The sequence below is a fragment of the Rutilus rutilus genome (genome assembly GCF_951802725.1).
Source record: "Rutilus rutilus genome assembly, chromosome: 17".
NCBI lineage: Eukaryota > Metazoa > Chordata > Actinopteri > Cypriniformes > Leuciscidae > Rutilus > Rutilus rutilus.
Genome location: NC_140230.1, coordinates 35,900,654 through 35,919,194, shown reverse-complemented (window position 1 = coordinate 35,919,194; position 18,541 = coordinate 35,900,654). Strand labels below are relative to the sequence as shown.

General features: G+C 35.8%; 1 protein-coding gene across 1 annotated transcript in view; it reads left to right on the top strand.

The window, feature by feature from the left end:
• The window catches only part of plcl2 (phospholipase C like 2), a 56,899-nt gene that overhangs the window by 15,176 nt on the left and 23,182 nt on the right, over positions 1-18,541 (top strand). Inside the window, exons 2-3 of the mRNA XM_084385484.1 lie at positions 8,447-10,933; positions 17,190-17,393. Coding sequence (XP_084241610.1) covers positions 8,447-10,933; positions 17,190-17,393 — 2,691 coding nt within the window. The remainder of the gene's footprint in view (positions 1-8,446; positions 10,934-17,189; positions 17,394-18,541) is intronic.

Sequence of the window (18,541 nt, the reverse complement as noted above, 5' to 3'; positions counted from 1 at the left end):
GGTTTTTTTCACAGGGGATTTTTGGATTTATCTTTCTCATAAATCAGAAAATACTGTCAACAGATAATAATAAAATAATCGTCACCATATTTTTAGGAATAAAATGTTGTTTAGGGCTGGACGATGGGGCCAAAGAACGGTAAAAATGGTCATATGTCAGTAGCCTATAGATAATTATCACAATAAATGTCAAATTGCTCATAAGTGAAAGTTTCAGAAATCTGTTTTATCATCAGAACATGACACATTTCACACATTAATATTACATGTTTTGTCTCTTAGAAATGCACATGTGAACACAGCTTGATTTTGGATGCTGATGTAAATTAATGGATGATGTGCTCGGATTATTTGTATTAATTAAACAATAAATAAATACAAGATATGGTTTGTTTAATACCGATTATAAGCGTCCATATAACACTGTTTTGTTTATGATTAAAGATGTATGAATGCACAAGTATAGGAATAAACATGATGAAAAGAGGGTTGGGGAACGTTAGACTAACGTTAGAATAACGTTCTACAAACCAAAACATTCTATTTCCGTTAAGAAAACTTTCCTGGCTAAAACTTTCCTTTAAAAGGTTCAGGAATGTTCTTGGAACCAAAATGTGTTCGCTGAGGATCAGATCTGTTTCGTTCCGCTTTTGGTCGTTTGCCGTTTAATGAATCTCATGCAAAAGGCAGTGCTTATCAGTTATTGTCCACCAGTGTGACGTTCATGCATTATTTGCATAGTCCATAAACGTTATTTCGAACACTTATCAAACTTTGGTTATGACTTAAGAGGAAAATTATATCATGATCATTTTTGTTGTTGTTTTATCGCCCAGTTCCTCATATAAACCAGGCGAATGATATCTGAACAAACCCTTCAGACTATAGACTGTAATAAAGTCTGGTGTTTGTAAAAGGGAAATTTCTGACTCAGTGCTGGAGAAAACTTTATTGTACAGACTACAGATTCAAATAGATAAAGTGTAATAAAATAAACGCTCAAATGTGTATTTTGGATGAATGAAAACAAGTTACGGAAATGCATTTAAATGTTATGTAATTCAAATTATTAAAGTCCTCCTGTGGTGAAACTCAAGTTTTTAATGTTGTTTATGTGTCTATGTGGTGTTTTTAATGCGCTTTAAGACAAAGCATGTGTAAGTTCATAAGTCGACACCATCGCTGAGTATTTCCTCCTTAAAACTGCAGTGAACCAAAGACAGTCTCAAAAACACACTTTGAAATCGCTGGTGTTTCTGACGTCACAAACTACCTTGTAACCAATCAGATCAACGTGTGATCGTCAACCAGTGGATCTCTGAGCTGAGTGAGTGAGTGGAGGCGGGGCTCATTTGCATATGCATAGAACAGCGCATACTAAATGAGGCAAGCGTGTCGAGTTACAGTCAAGATATTTTATGGCATGAAGAATCTTTTTTCAAGGAAAAAAAACGTTTAAATATGTCACTTTGGTGATTAAAGATGAGTTTTAAGGGATACAATTATTAACTACAGGGGGACTTTATCAGAGTAATGAGATTTGATGAGGAATGTCGGCATTCATGTGAACCGTAATCAAACTGTGTGCATTAAAACAATGAAACGGCTGACCTGATCCCAGCAGGCCTGGAAAAAGGCGGTCATTACGTAACTGGCCAGAAATAGACTTTTTAACGGAAATAATGAAGCGGCTGTTCAGACACTGAGGGGTTTTTACAGCATTGTTTTTCTAGCGCTGGGATGTGAGGGGGCGTCCCTTACGCCGTAAGGAAATCCTCGGGAAGGACGCCTGGCCTCAAAGACACGACTTCAGAACACAAACCGGCCACACCTAAAGGTCAACGCATGTCTGACCTCGTCTCAGATCAGGCAGATTATATTTAGTCATGCGGTTCGGCTTTTCCTGAGAACGTTTGGCATTAGGACTCAGCTAAGGCTACGTGAAGCCAGGGATTTTCCTTCAAGATCTGAAACTAAACTTTTATTAAATTAGTCCTGTTTGTTTCTGCTGGTTTCTCTTGCTTGGAAAGGGGAGTTTTACAGGCCCGTCGAACAGTTCTGTGCAAACCAAATGTCATGTGACCAACCACTCTAGAGCCGCAGGAGTAATGACGACATGACGACACTGATTGGCTGATGAGGAACACACAAAGTCCCACATCTTTCACTGGTGGTGGCTATCCTCAACTGTGACGTCAAAGAGCGCAGACATGGAAAATGTCATGCTTTTCAAAGTCCTTCAAAAATGTCTACTATAATATAATATATAATGTATTCTGAGTGTTTGTTTATAATGTATTCTGAGTGTTTGTTTACTGCCCCTATAGTGAGAGTTCATTAAGAAGAAGCAAGGCTGCATTAACTTTATCAAAAGTGACATTTATAATGTTACAAATGATTCTATGTCAAATAAATGAACTTTCCATTCATCAAAGAATCCTGGGAAAAAAATATTTAACACTAAACATATGAAGCAGCAAAACTGTTTTCAACACTGATAATAATCATAAATGTTTCTTGAGCATCAAATCATCATATTAGAGTGATTTCTGAAGGATCATGTGACACTGAAGACTGGAGTAATGATGCTGACAATTCAGCTTTGATCACAGGAATAAATTACACTTTACTATATATATATCACATGGAAAACAACTATTTTAATTTGTAATAATATTTCACAGTTTTTCTGTATTTTTTTTTTATCAATTAAATGCAGCCTTGGTGAGCAGAAGAGACTTTAAAAATCTTTCTGACCCCAAACCTTTAAACGGTTTAGTACCTTTGAACTTTATCAGACAGGACAAAAACACGTTGAAATTTCAGATGTGTGTTAGGCTGCAGATTTAATCATATATTTTTGTTATTGCCAAAAAATAAAAGTGCGTGAGATATTCTTAGTTCCGTCTGACGAGACCTCGAGCGTCTCCAGCCTCAGATGGCGATCTGCTTCTCACGGATGATCTTGCCAAAGGCTGGTATCAGTTGTAGATGTGGTCCGCGGTGTTGTCGTGTGTGTTATTTTTATCACTGTCTAAAAAATTATCATTTTTTCTAGTCAAGTAATTTCCTGAAAGTGTCAGCATGAGCAGAGAAGGTTAAAGCGTAAGATAATGTTTCGACTAATTCTTGAAAAGTCTGCTTGAGACTTGAAGAATGTGCATTATGCAAGAGTTGACCGCTGTTTTTCCAGGCCTCCGGCCGCTTACACAACAATACCCCGGCAAGTCTAGCAGAGAACACACTCTTGTGCCGGATGATAATCAACTACACACACTGAAAAGCTCTCAATAAATAGCTTGAAGAGCTGTTTGATGCCTGTAACTTTAAACATTTGTATTTCCTTGAGGAAATAGGAAAGCATGCGAGATAGGAAGAAGAATAGTGTTTTGAATGTGCAGTTTAATATTGTGCCTTTTTTATTTTTTTTAAAGAAATTAATACTATTCATTTAGCAAGGATGCATTTAAATTGATCAGAATTGACAGTGCATACATGTACAATGTTACATTTCTATTCATCAAAGAATCCCGAAGCAAAATGTATCACTGTTTAAAATTGTATCAAATTCAAAAATGTATCACAGTTTCTTCCACTGAAACAGGAAGCAGCAGCTGAACTGTTTTCAACACTGATAATAATCATAATAAATATTTCTTGAGCCTCAAATCATCATATTAGAATGATTTGTGAAGGATCATGTGACACTGAAGACTGGAGTAATGATGCTGAACATTCAGCTTTGATCACAGGAATAAATTACACTTTAAAATATATTAAAATAGATAAGTTATTTTTAAACTGTAAAAGTATTTCACAATATTATCGTTTTTTTATCAAATAAATGAGTAGAAGAGACTTCTTTCAAAAACATAAAAAAATCTTACAGACCCCAAACTGTATTATATATATGTGTGTGTGTGTGTGTGTGTGTGTGTGTGTGTGTGTGTCTGTGTGTGTGTGTGTGTGTGTATGAAGAGTTCAGATGCAAAAGCCTCTAAGTGTCATCTGAAATTTTCTTCTAGAATGATAATTTTTATAAAGCTTGTATATTTAAGTAATTTCACTTAAATGACAATGAAGAGGTAATTTTCATTGGCATTTAAGTGAAATTACTGAACTTGAATATGCGAGCTTGATAAAAATAATCATTCTAGAAGAAAATTTCAGATGACACTTAGAGGCTTTTAAGTTCAAATTTGCATCTGAACTCCTCTTTCTATATCTATATATATCTATATCTATATCTATCTATATATCTATATATATATATATATCTATATCTCTATCTCTATCTCTCTCTATATATATATCTCTCTATATATATCTCTATCTCTATCTCTATATATATCTCTATCTCTATATATATCTCTATCTATCTATCTATCTATCTATATATATATATATATATATATATATATATATATATATATATATATATATATAAATTTGCTTTTAAAATTGTGGTTTAACACAATTTAACAGACATAAAGATACAGTGATATTGTTATACATTTAAAATCTGTATAAAATGATTACAATGGTTTTAAACATATTGCATATTGTTTGGAAAAGGGTTTTAGAAAGCTAATTTTCCCATTGATGTTTTATGTTCACACTGCAGAACCAGAAATAGGTTAACCTCCAAAGCTCAGTTCTTTCCAGCAGGACGGCACATTTCCTTTGACCCAGCTAAAGTTAATTTCCAGTGGACCAAAGCCATTGACACTGGCACGATGGGCCATTACTCTCGTTAAGTGCCGCGTCATATTGAGAGACGGGGCAGATTTTGGCCTGACCTCTCATGGGACCGGGATTACCATGGGACAAAGGGAATGCCTGTGTTTGCTGATGGGTAAAAACCCACTGAAGTTTACGAGCAGGTAGAGCACCGCTAGGACAGATGCAGTTAGTGAAAACAATGCTTTTTTTACTTGAATTATTGGAATTTGGAAAGTGTTGCCATAGTGGAAACAGATCATAGCGACACATCTCTCAAAGAAGTCTTATTTATTGCTATTTCATGTTGGAATAGATACAGCTCGAAGGTCTGTAATTAAAATGAATGAATGAGTCTGTTATATAATGTCGAATCTTCTGTCTGGGGGCTCACGGTCCCCGGAGCAAACGCTACACTCAACCTAATATTATTCTGAGCATTACACACACTTAAAGATGGGCGAAGTAACCGTATATCATTGTATGTGTAAACTATATCATTATACATTTTTTTTCTTTCTTTCTTTTATTTATTATTAAATGACTCTGACTCCAGTCTGGTATGTAATGCCGAGTATTCATGATCCAGTCAGAAGTAGATTAAAGCTTCATTTTTTCCTCATTGATCCTGTCTTTCACCTGCAAAAAAGATTATGGAAGTCATTTAAATAACCATGTGATGCATGAATGCCTATTTGTGGATAATCCAGTGAATTCAGTGCTTTACGTAAGATAAGCCACTACTTTTTTCATCTCAGTTGTGCAGCTTTTGTTTTACAGATTCACATACTAATGATTCTTTTGGAAACCGGTGATTTTCAAAACACTTTTTATAGGCATTTGAGACTTTTTTTGTGAACTTTTACACTCAAAATACTTTTACTTTTAAATTTAAATGCAATGATCTGTTTTATAAATAATGATTTATAATGTTGTTTTTAGAGATTATACACTGTAAAAAATAATGCACTAAATCTGCTCAATAAAATTGTGGCAACAGGTTACAAGCAATATTATTAATTAAATTTAACAAATACACTGTAAAAAATTTCTAACCCTCCCAAATCAAAAATTTCAAGTGACCGATAACATCTAAATTTTTCAATTGGCCCAAGTGAAATTCTTGTTGCAATAGTCTGTTAACATTGGCTCAATGAGAAATAATACGTCAGACTAATTGAAAAATGTAGATGTTATCGGTCACTTGAAATTTTTGACTTGGGGATGTAATTTTTTTTTACAGTGTAAGAATTGAATTAGAATCAATCAAATTAATTCCTTAAAAGTCAACCATTTAAAATGAGTAACTGCAAATAGCACACACAAACAATTGAGAACTCTTTATTTTTTATTACCAACATTGAAGACTCAACATCAACATTTCTCATAAAGAGCTGTATAGACAAATGACAGAAATAAAGTCTGCCTGGTTTGTAACGAGAGATTTAATGTCTTTTCAGTTGAATTTTATCTAAGGCTGCGGCTGGAAGTCAGTTGTAGTTCTTGTTTCTCTTTCCTTGAGTGATTCTGCTTGTTATCATCAGATCTGAAAGGATGTGGAAGTAAAAAACAAACATAATTTAAACACTGCAAGCAGTTTTTACCTAGCAGTTTTCATCCTAATACAGTTTGTTTAACGATGAATCCGATTGCCGATTCTGATATACCGGTTGCTGACCCCAAATTAATTTGATGTTTATTTGCTCTATTATAGGCTTAAACAAATAATATCTGTAGCCATTTGAAATTAGACGCAACCACTGCACTTTAATCAAGATCAAAACGAAGATGCCACCTACACACATGTAAAACGAGTGGTTGTTTTTGATTAGATTGTATAATTTCAAAATTGAAAGCAAAACCAATGTGGTCTGATTTTGGCTTTGTGAAATTATGCTACATAAAAAACATACTAGATGGACTGTATAAAATGCAAATTCATTCTCTGACAGTAGGTGGCGCTTATAGAACAGCAACAATATAGGGTTTCCTATATTGGACTATATAGGGCTATAAACGCTATTTTTACGGTCGACCGTTGCATCTTTTATATGTGATATGTGATAGAAATAGTGCTAAGAACATTTACATTTATATTGCATTTTTCTTAGACCGCACATACCCCAGTGAAGACTTGTCTCTCTTTCTTTCTTTGTGAAACGGATGCAATTATTTTCTTAATTAAGCCTGGTGTAGCTCAATATTTTCCTGCCTCTAGGCTCAGGGTGGTATAAAAGAAAAGGACACACTGATGTTCTTGTTTTTTTGGTCACAACACAGTGATGCATTATCACAACAACAGTGAAAATACAGGAAAACTCTAGTTTGTATTATTTAATTTATTATTATTCAGTAATTTATATTTTAAATTCAACATGTACTCAATAATGACCCTATTTACTATATTGCACATTACTGGTTTTAAATAGCAACTGTTTTCAAAATTGATAATAATCATAAATGTTTCTTTAGCAGCAAATCAGCATATTAGAATGATTTCTGAAGGATCATGTGACTGAAAACTGGAGTAAAGATGCTGAAAATTTAAGCTTTGATCACAGAAATAAATTAAATGTTTCCAGATATTCACATAGAAAACAGCTATTTTAAACTGTAATAATATATCACTGTTTTTACTGTATTTTTTTATCAAATAATTGCAGCCTTGGTTACCAGAAGAGACGACTTTTAAGGCGAGACACTACAGGTGAATAGGGTAACATTTTTAACTAGCAAATATCACCATGAAACTTTCCCTAGTTGATTACCTACATTAAAATGAGAAAAAAAAATTATTACAAGTTTTCTGTAATTTAATGTTTAAATATGCAAATTAGGTAATATCTAATTAAATATGCGCTAATTTGCATATATTTTGAAAAATGAAATCTGAGTATTGGATAAAGCCAGGTTAAAAAAATTGTTTTCATTGCGTTCACATATTAGATGGAAAAAAAATTACAGAGGGATTCATGGATATCTACTTTTGTTATCCTGTAAATCAGAATATACTGTCAATAGCCTTAAAAAAAGATTTTCGCTTGGAAAAAATTCTTTAAATCCCTCTGTAAATGTCTTCATAATATAACTAGGTACAAGACTGGAGAGTTTGGTGCTACTGAAGTGGAGATTTCGGACTTGGAGAATGAGAGAAAAGTCATTTTGAGGAAACGGGCTTTAAAGATTTATATCAGCCAATGAGATTGCGCATTCAGCCCTTTTACTTTCACGATTGGTTGCTGATAAAAAGGAAATTACCATATTTGGATCCGACAGCATTGTACAGGAGAGAGAGAGCTTTCTAGCGGTGTGTGTGATGACAGGCTGCAGACAGAGATCGCGGAGCAGCATGTTGATTAATAACGCCAACTTTTGTTGAATTTATGAGAAATCTACAGACGCAAACAGACAAAGTGTTGTAAAATCAAGACCTAAATGTGTATTTCGGACTTTTTTTCACCACAAGTCTGAAAGAAGACATGTTATTGAAGACAAATATCCAAAAATCTCAAAATTGACCAGTAAAAAAAAAAACGATGTTTTTGCCTGCCGTGTCTCGCCTTAAAAACATCAAAAAATCTTACCGATCCCAAACCTTTGAACGGCAGGTACTGAAAGTGAAATAAAATCATGAACAATCAAACAAAATGTGTCCTTTTAAGCATGTTTTCTGAAAGTGTTCATCTCGAGTAGTTCAATACTGATGATAAATTGCTTTATTTTCCAGGATGGTTCCAGGCGGTGCAAGGAAAGGAAAAAGACGGTGTCGTTCAGTAGCATGCCAACAGAGAAGAAGATCAGCAGTGCAAGCGACTGCATTAATTCAATGGTGGACGGGTCTGAACTGAGGAAGGTGCGCTCCAACTCCAGAGTCTACTACCGTTACTTTCTCCTAGACGCCGACATGCAGTCTCTGCGGTGGGAGCCGTCCAAAAAAGAGTCCGACAAGGCCAAGATTGACATAAAATCAATTAAAGAAGTGCGTACCGGTAAGAACACAGACACCTTCAGGGCCAATGGAATTTCGGATCAGATTTCCGAGGACTGCGCGTTCTCCATCATCTACGGGGAGAACTACGAATCGCTTGATTTAGTGGCAAATTCGGCCGATGTAGCAAATATATGGGTGACTGGACTCAGGTACTTAATATCGTACGGAAAACACACTCTTAATATGATTCAGAGCTGTCAGGACAACATGCGTGCGTCCTGGCTGGGTGACCTCTTCGACGAAGCGGACATCATTGGGGGAAAATGCATTAGTCTTTGTTCAGCCGTACAGCTGATCAAGAACTTAAGTCCTGGAGTGAAAAATGTCAAGATCGAGCTGAAGTTCAAAGAGTTGCACAAAGCGAGGGATAAAACCGGTTCTGACGTGACCAAGGAGGAGTTCATCGAAGTCTTTCACGACCTTTGCACGAGACCAGAAATCTATTTTTTGCTGGTGCAGTTCTCAAGCAACAAGGAATTCCTCGACACCAAGGATCTGATGATCTTTTTAGAGGCAGAGCAAGGCATGGCGAAGGTGAGCGAGGACATCAGTGTGGAAGTTATTCAGAAGTATGAACCCTCAAAGGAAGGGCAACTCAAGGGATGGCTCTCCCTGGATGGATTTACCAAGTACCTCATGTCAGGGGAATGCCACATCTTTGATCCCGAGCAAAAAACAGTATGCCAAGACATGAACCAACCCCTATCCCACTATTACATAAACTCTTCCCACAATACATACTTGATTGAGGACCAGTTCAAGGGTCCCTCAGACATCACCGGCTACATCCGTGCCCTAAAGATGGGTTGCAGGAGCGTGGAACTTGATGTGTGGGACGGGCCCGATAACGAACCGCTCATTTACACGGGCCACACGATGACTTCACAGATTGTCTTTCGCAGCGTCATCGACATCATCAACAAGTATGCTTTCGTGGCCTCGGAATTTCCTCTGATCCTGTGCTTGGAGAACCACTGCTCCTTGAAGCAGCAGAAGGTAATGTTTCAGCACCTGAAGAAAATACTCGGAGACAGAATTCACTCGGATCCTCCCAACCTTGACGACAGCTACCTTCCGTCCCCCTCGGACTTAAAGGGAAAGATTCTTCTGAAAGGAAAGAAACTGGCGAGCAACTGCACCGGCTCCGAAGGCGAGGTGACGGATGAGGACGAGGGTGCAGAGATGTCTCAACGGATGAACAACGAGGGGAGTGAACAGCGGACGGTCGTTCAACCCAAAAACTTCCAGCTTTCCAAGGATCTCTCCGAAATGGTAACCTTATGCAAGTCTGTTACTTTTAAGGACTTTCAGACTGCTTTCCAGAACCAGAAGCACTGGGAGCTCTGCTCATTCAATGAGGTCTTCGCCAGTCGTTGTGCTACTGACCACCCCGGTGACTTCGTTAACTACAACAAGAAGTTCCTAGCGAGGGTTTACCCAAGCCCAATGCGAATCGACTCCAGCAACATGAACCCGCAGGACTTTTGGAAATGTGGCTGTCAAATAGTAGCAATGAACTATCAAACACCAGGTCTCATGATGGACCTCAACATCGGCTGGTTTAGACAAAATGGCAACTGTGGTTACGTTCTACGCCCAGCTATCATGAGGGAGCAGGTGTCTTATTTCAGTGCCAATACTAAAGACTCAGTTCCGGGAGTGTCTCCACAGCTCCTTCACATAAAGATCATTAGCGGACAAAATTTCCCCAAACCCAAGGGCTCAGGCGCCAAAGGCGATGTGGTCGATCCCTACGTTTACGTTGAAATTCATGGCATCCCTGCGGATTGTGCAGAGCAAAGGACTAAAACGGTCCACCAGAATGGCGACAACCCCATCTTTGATGAGAGTTTCGAGTTTCAGATTAACCTTCCGGAGCTGGCAATGGTGCGCTTTGTCGTTCTGGATGACGACTACATTGGGGACGAGTTTATCGGTCAGTACACGATCCCGTTTGAATGCATTCAGCCAGGCTTCCGCCACATTCCCCTTCAGTCTCTGACGGGCGAAGTCCTTCCACACGCCTGGCTCTTCGTCCACGTGGCCATTACTAACCGCCGTGGTGGGGGTAAGCCTCACAAAAGGGGGCTTTCAGTCCGCAAGAGTAAGCGGGGTCGGGAATACGCCAGTATGAGGATACTTCTCATCAAGGCTGTAGATGAAGTCTTTAAATCTGCTGCACAGCCACTAAAGGAGGCCACTGATCTCAGAGAGAACATGCAGGTGAGATAACGCTTACTCACTGAGAAACAGAATCGTGACTTGTTTTCAAATGACTGCCAGAAAGGCTCTGTGCACCTTATTTTATTATTAAAAAGAACAGGTGCGGCTATTTGTAACTTGAATGTGTCTGGCTTCCGTTGTCATTTGCTTTCAGTTATTTTACCTAAACCAAAACAGTCTGTTATGCTGCTTTATATTGCAAACTTTTAATTGTTAACATATTATTTTGATTTCATTATCATGATCATAAACACACTGGTTTGTAGCTCAAGTCGTTTAACCGTTTAATGCACTTTTTTTATTCTTCTAATTATCTACCTATAGGCGTTAAAGGGGTGGTTGATTATGATTTCACTTTTCTAACTTTAGTTAGTGTGTAATGTTGATGTTTGAGCATAAACAACATCTGCAAAGTTACAACGCTCAAAGATATTTTCTTTTAAAGAAATTGCTTTTTAAGGACTACAACAAACGGCTGTTCACTAACCCTACATTTTACATAAACCCCGCCCCCGGAACACGATTTATAGATTATCAAGACAGAATATGCTAATCAATGATTAGAAGATAGTTAACTCCACATAAGCTACATAAATTTAAACATAAGCAAAAAAGTTTTAGAAATTTTCAGAACACAAGCTGTTGAAGCTCCGCCCACTGTGCCGGGAGCAGCTGCACATTTGCATTTAAAGGGACAGACACGAAAACGGTGCATTTTTGCTCACCCTTAAAAAGTGACATTTTAACATGCTATATAAAAATATCTGTGGGGTATTTTGAGCTAAAACTTCACACACACACAGACTTATTTTACATCTGAAAAAAGCATTATACCACACCTTTAATGGATCTGAAGTCTTGCACATTCAAAGAAAATTGCTTACTTCAGTGTTGCAAAATAAGGTGGAAATACATGCAAAGACACAATAAACCCACAAGTAACATGCTTAGGTGAATATTGTTGCATTCATCCCAAAATCTAAAATAAGAGGAAATAAATTGAATATATAAAAAATATATATTAAATATAATGGCAAAATAAATTATACATAAACATACATTTCTTTTCTTTGATTTAAAGCAGCATACCATCATTGCTGTAATGCAATATAAATAAAATCATATTGCAGTATGGTAATGACATTTTGTGGTTTGGTTTTATTGTAGGACTTTATGTGTATTATTTTGACTCTTATTTTAGTGAAATATTTTTTTTGGAAAAAATCATTGCTGTATTTAAAAAACATCTGCGTTATGGTAATGAGATTTGGGTGGGCTGGGGTCTTGTTTGTAGGACGATTAAGGAAAATATGTCATTTCTTTCTTTAGATTTTAAGGTGAAATATGATCTGGGAAGGTTTTGTGAGATTCACCCATTCAGTGTCTGCAAAGTATGCAAATGACTCAACTCAGCAAATGTTTAGTTTGAAGCTTGCCAAGACTCTCCAACCTGATTTCATCGTCGCAAGTATCTTCTTTTCATAGCGTGAGAAAGTTTTCTCAAATGTAGTGCACATCAGAAAGTCGACCCTGAGAAGGAAGCACAGCTTACCGGACGTTTCTCTTCACAAGGCCAAGAGCATTTGAACTGAAATCTCTGGCACTGATAAACAAAAAACAAAAGAGCTGATTTTAATCAGTTGTAATTCCTCGATGTTGCACAGCTTGTCAGACTGGCACAAAATACTTAGAAGATCAACCGCAGTCCCTTATTTAGCCATGAGAACTGAAAATATACTCATATATAGGCTACAGGTAGGAGATCAGCCAAATTCCTTTTTAATATTTAATGTGGAAAATGTTGCATAACACAGGGTTAGTATGTCCTGAGGCATGTGTCAGTTATATCCCCTTAAGAAGAGATTAGGCCGTCTCATGGATAAAAGGAGCGCTTTCTTATAACAGGAAAGCACTGAGAATATTTTGAAGTCAGGAAATAGTGTTTTTTTCCCCCCGTCGTTTTAAGATTATACCGCAGATGGTGTTTCGATTTGTTTCCCCTTCATTGGTTTTTGGTCTGTTGCCTTTAGAATGCAAATATAGCAATCTTGTCAGAATGACCTTGACTCATATTCCAGGATCAGTTATAATCCAAATAATATTTTAATGCAGCTTCTTTATGTTGATGCTTTGTGTTAGGGCCAAATCGGTTTAAGTGCGATTACATGGAAATTGCGATTAATCGTGCAGCCCTACTAATAACTTCAACAGGCCTTTATCTCATTTCCTGGTTTTTCGGAACGTTCGAAATCGCCAAGCAGTGTACTCGCACTTCCGATGGTTACTTAGTTACCTTTAGATGAAAAGCAGGTCAGTAAACTTAAATAAAATCGCGATATAGACCAGTGTCTGTCAATATTAAACCTAATAAAGACCATTTAAATAGGAATCATGCATGTTCTGCGTGTCTCTGTGAATGAATGGCACAGACGCGCTGTTTCATTTATCACACACACACTGAGGCACGCGTGACGCTCGCGATGTTTTCAGCCTATATGAGGACATTAATGCACTTCATCAACACAGCCGCTCTGAGAGTCACTTCTGCAGCATTTTAGCGTCATTTGAGAAAAACTATCGTCATATTATAAAACACAGAGAGACGGCACGGCAACCTGTCAAAGGTCTACACGGCAACCCGTCAAAATAAAAGTTTGGTTTAACCTTTTGAAGAAAGTTTTGCTTAAATCATTACATTTTAAATAATTGGTTATAACAATTTAATTAAACCATTAAAATGGAATCAAGAAAGCAAAAACAAACTTTTGGGAGATGCGAGAGTGAAGTAGTCCAGTGATAATTAACAGGCAGCCATGGTGAAGGCAATAACCAGAAGACGCAGTACACTGCTTCAGCAAGTTTTCGCGGCTACTTCCGGCGTTCTATTGTGATGCGATAAAGGCCTATTGTGATGAATCTGGTCTTAATAGATTCCTTGAGTCATGCCGAGAACATAGCAACCAATTTTTGCTATAGTCGGCCGAACTTTCTGTCCGCCATTAGGGCTGCACAATATATCGAAATTATCGAAATATCGCAAATGTATATATCGCGATATGCATATAGCAACAGCTTTCAATAACTAGGGTTATGAACAAAAGACAAAGAGAAAATCACTCACTGCTCTTGGCTTAATAACTTTTGTAGCTTTAATAATCAGTATATATTTAATTCATACAGTGAAAACTAAGCAGAGTTTTATTTTTACTTTTGATTATTCAGTTTGTGTTGTTAAATAACCCTAAGGTAGGATAAGCTGAACCCCTGAACCCCGAGGTTTACACTGATGTTAAAATAACACTTCTTGTATCCAGGAAAACACTGATGTTCACTGTCAGGAGTTTAGGGATGTTTTCTTGTCACAAAAAGAATGTGAAACACGTGTAGGTTATATAATTTTAAATATATTTTAAAGATAATTTAAGTTTATTTTACACACTTTAAGCATTAACGTATCGAATATCGAGTTATTGCATATCGCAATTTTCTACAATATTGTGCAGCGCTATCCGCCATTATGATTTTCTTTAAAAAACTACTTTTTCAAACTCCTCCTAGACCGTTTGTCTGATTTGCATCAAAATCGAATCGTATCATCATCAGACCGTGTCAGCAAAATGTTTTCGTGTTGATTGATGAAACTGTTTTCGTATATACCGAGGCATGATGCCACAATGACTCTGAGGCTGTATCTCTGCAGTGCTTTGGCACATTGATACCAAGCTGTGCATCTGTCATTGTCACCTTACTCTGACCACACCACATCAATTTGGTCACCTATTGTTTGAAAGTGATAAACCATTAAAGGGTTAGTTCACCCAAAAATAAAAATTATTCCATTTACTCACCCTCAAGCCAACCAAGTTGTATATGACAATCTTCTTTCAGAAGAACACAGTTGGAGTTATATTTAAAAATATCCTGGCTCTTCCAAGCTTTATAATGGGAGTGAATGGGGGGGGGTGAGATTTTGAAGCCCAAAAAATGCATCCATCATAAAAAAAATAAAGGCCTTCTGTGTTTTGGTAAGAAAAATATCCATATTTAAAACTTTATTAGCTATAATTACTAGTTTCCGTCTAAATAGTTTAAGATTCTGCATATAATAAATTGTTAACTATGTTGTGAAATAGATTATATTCCAATCCACAAATATGTGTTTTAAACACTTTTATATTGTTCATGTTAGTAAGTTTATCCTAAAGTCTTTGGATACCACCCAAGTCTATTCCAGTGCGTTTTTCAATTTTTAAATATTAATAAAAAAAAATAAAAAAAAAAATTTAACATATATATATATATATATATATATATATATATATATATATATATATATATATATATATATATATATATATATATATATATATATATACTGTATATTAAATGCCACACATTACTTTATCTTTTCTGAATAATAATGCTAATAAATGGCTGAATCAGAGTTTTGAATCAAGAATCATTTAAATGAACAGTTTGAATTGTTTAGTTTTATATTGCCAGCAAAACCATAATGAGTATGTTATGGTTATTTAATATAACGCCTGAATTATTTTCCATTTAAATGCTTTTAAATCAGAGGATAGATGAAGCAGCGTTTCACAGGGTCTCCTGCTTTTGGTGTTTGCTTTATTTCAGCACACGCTATTCTATTCATAACACACTGTACATTACGGGTATTTTAACAGCTCTGTTTACATTGCATTCTTCTCGTGGAAACAATTCCAGGCGCTTCTGCTACATTCACTATTTATACTGTGTAAATGTTCCCCTGTTAAATGTTGCTGTTGTTTGTGTTTAAAACCCACTAGAAGAGCTTTCACAAGAAAAATGACGTGTTCCTCCCACCGTGCCGTGCTTTTGTAGAACACACTCACTAAAACCACTTCCTATTGCATTTCTTGTTCGTGGACGTTCACTATGGGGAAGTCGGTACCTTGCTGGCATCAGATTGGTTTTGTTTTCTCGTCACCTCCTACAATTAGGTCACTGGGTGTGTTCGAAAGACCATACTACACTCTTCCTATTTCTGCTGTGTGTAGTGTATGTGCATGCACAGAATATATTGTGTGGCATGCAATATGCATAGAATACCCAGATGACCTACTATACCAGATGTGCACTATTGAACAGGAATACTATATCCCACAATCCAGTGCACTCGACCTTCCATTTTCAGTGTACTGTAAGTGATATTATCAGCTATGATTTTTTTAATTTATTGAATCAATAATATTTGATTGGACTGCTAAGGGTTCATGCATAATAAAGTATTTATTTCTGAGATTATAACTAGACACCACTTGCTGATTAGATCTTATTTTAAAGATATATGCACAGTATGTTAGTATTCCATTTCGAACATAAGTGCAGCCAGACAGTATTGTACAATTTGTACTCCATCATAGCTATTTTGAAAAAGGGCTGCATGAATTGTGGGAAAATCTATGGAATTTTTCTGATAAAAATTGTGATTTTGATAAAAAAATATATATATATTTAATTTTTTTTATGAATTTTGTGATTAGATGAATGTTGTATTTTATATATATATATATATATATATATGAACTATAATAATAATATTAATATTATTATAATATGAATAATATTATATAATATTATATATTATACTAATATATAATATTATTATTATTTGTATTATATTGATATACTAATAATTATAATAATAATTATTATTTATATAATAATAATTATTAATAATAATAAGATTTATGTTTATATTTATAATAAAATAATAATTATTTTTAATAATATTTATATAATACTCTTTTTTATTATTATTATTATTTATACAATGATATTTATAATAGTAACTATTTTATTATTACTTATAATATGTATTATAAAATAATAATAATAATTAATAATAATATTTATTTATTTATATAATTATTATTATTATTATTAATACTAAATAAAAAAATTTTTAATAGCCTACAAAAAAAACAACAACAACTGTATATAAAGAAAAAAGTCATTTAATCATTTTATTTGACATTACAACTGTAAAATTGCAATACTAATACTTATTTTGATGCGTTTACAAATGTACATTAAAGTGACCCAAACTCACAGCACATATTCATATTTATTTAATTAAATCGCAGCCTTATTGCAATTTCTGTTTTATTTTAATGAATCGTGCAGCCCAACACTTGGTGATAGATGTTCTCCTGTGCTGTAAAGCATCAGATGGTCACTCTTCACACTCTGACCTCCATGTCCTCCACAGAATGCCATTGTGCCGTTTAAAGAGCTGTGCGGTCTGTCCGCGGTGGCTAACCTGAAGCAGTGTATCCTAGCGCTCTCCCCGCGCCTCAGCGGGCCGGACGCGAGCCCGGTTCTGCTGTTTAACCTCAGAGATCAGTACCCCATCATGGAGGCCCAGGGCCTGCTGCCCGAAGTCCTGAAGAAAGTGGTCACCGCTTATGAGATGGTGAGTGCATTTACATAAAGATTTATACAACACGCATCGTTTCAAAGCAGCAATAACCAAGACAAGTTTTAACATTGCAAAGTTTATGGCAACACTTTACAATAAGGTTCATTAGTTAACATTAGTTAACTACCTTAGTTAACGTGAACTAAGAATGAACAATACTTCTACAGCATTTATTAATCTTAGTTCATATTCATTTTAACATTTACTAATACGTTATTAAAATCAAAGGTTGTATTTGTTAACGTTTAGTTAATGCACTGTGAACTAACATGAACAAACAATGAACAGCTGGATTATTATTAAATGACATTAAAGGGGTGGTTAATTATGATTTGACTTTTCTAACTTTAGTTAGTGTGTAATGCTGCTGTTTGATCATAAACAACATCTGCAAAGTTACGACGCTCAAAGCTCAAAGCAAAGGGAGATATTTGGTTTAAAGAAATGGCTTTTTAAGGACTACAACAAACGGCTGGTAGAGACTACACCACATTCCTCCCGGGTTAGTGACATCACCAACCCTAGAATTTACATAAACCCCGCCCCCTGAACACGATTTATAGATTATCAAGACAGAATATGCTAATCAATGACTAGAAGATAACTACACATCAGCTTCATAAATTCATCAACTAACCATTCAGAAATGTCCTGTTGCTTCTACATGTTGTCTCTTCTTCTCGAGTCTCTCCATCATTGTCTGACTCCGGTTTGAACATAAAAGGCTAAAGGTTTTTGAAATCTCCAGTGCATGTGTGTGTGAGGTAAAAGAACATGAGCTCTTGAAGCTCCGCCCCCTGTGCCGGGAGCAGCAGCTCATTTGCATTTAAAGGGACAGACACAAAAACTGTGCTTTTTTGCTCACCCTCAAAAAGTGACATTTTAACATGCGATATAAAAATATCTGTGGGGTATTTTGAGCTAAAACTTCACACACACACTCTGGGGACATCAGAGACTTATTTTACATCTTGTGAAAAGGGCATTACACCACCCCTTTAACAAAGATTAACTAATATAGTAAGAAATGTAGGTTACACTTTATTTTAAGGTGTCATTGTTACAGTGTAATTATATATTTAAGCACTGAGTAATATTAAGCAACTACATGTACTTACTATAGGGTTAGGGTAGGATTAGGG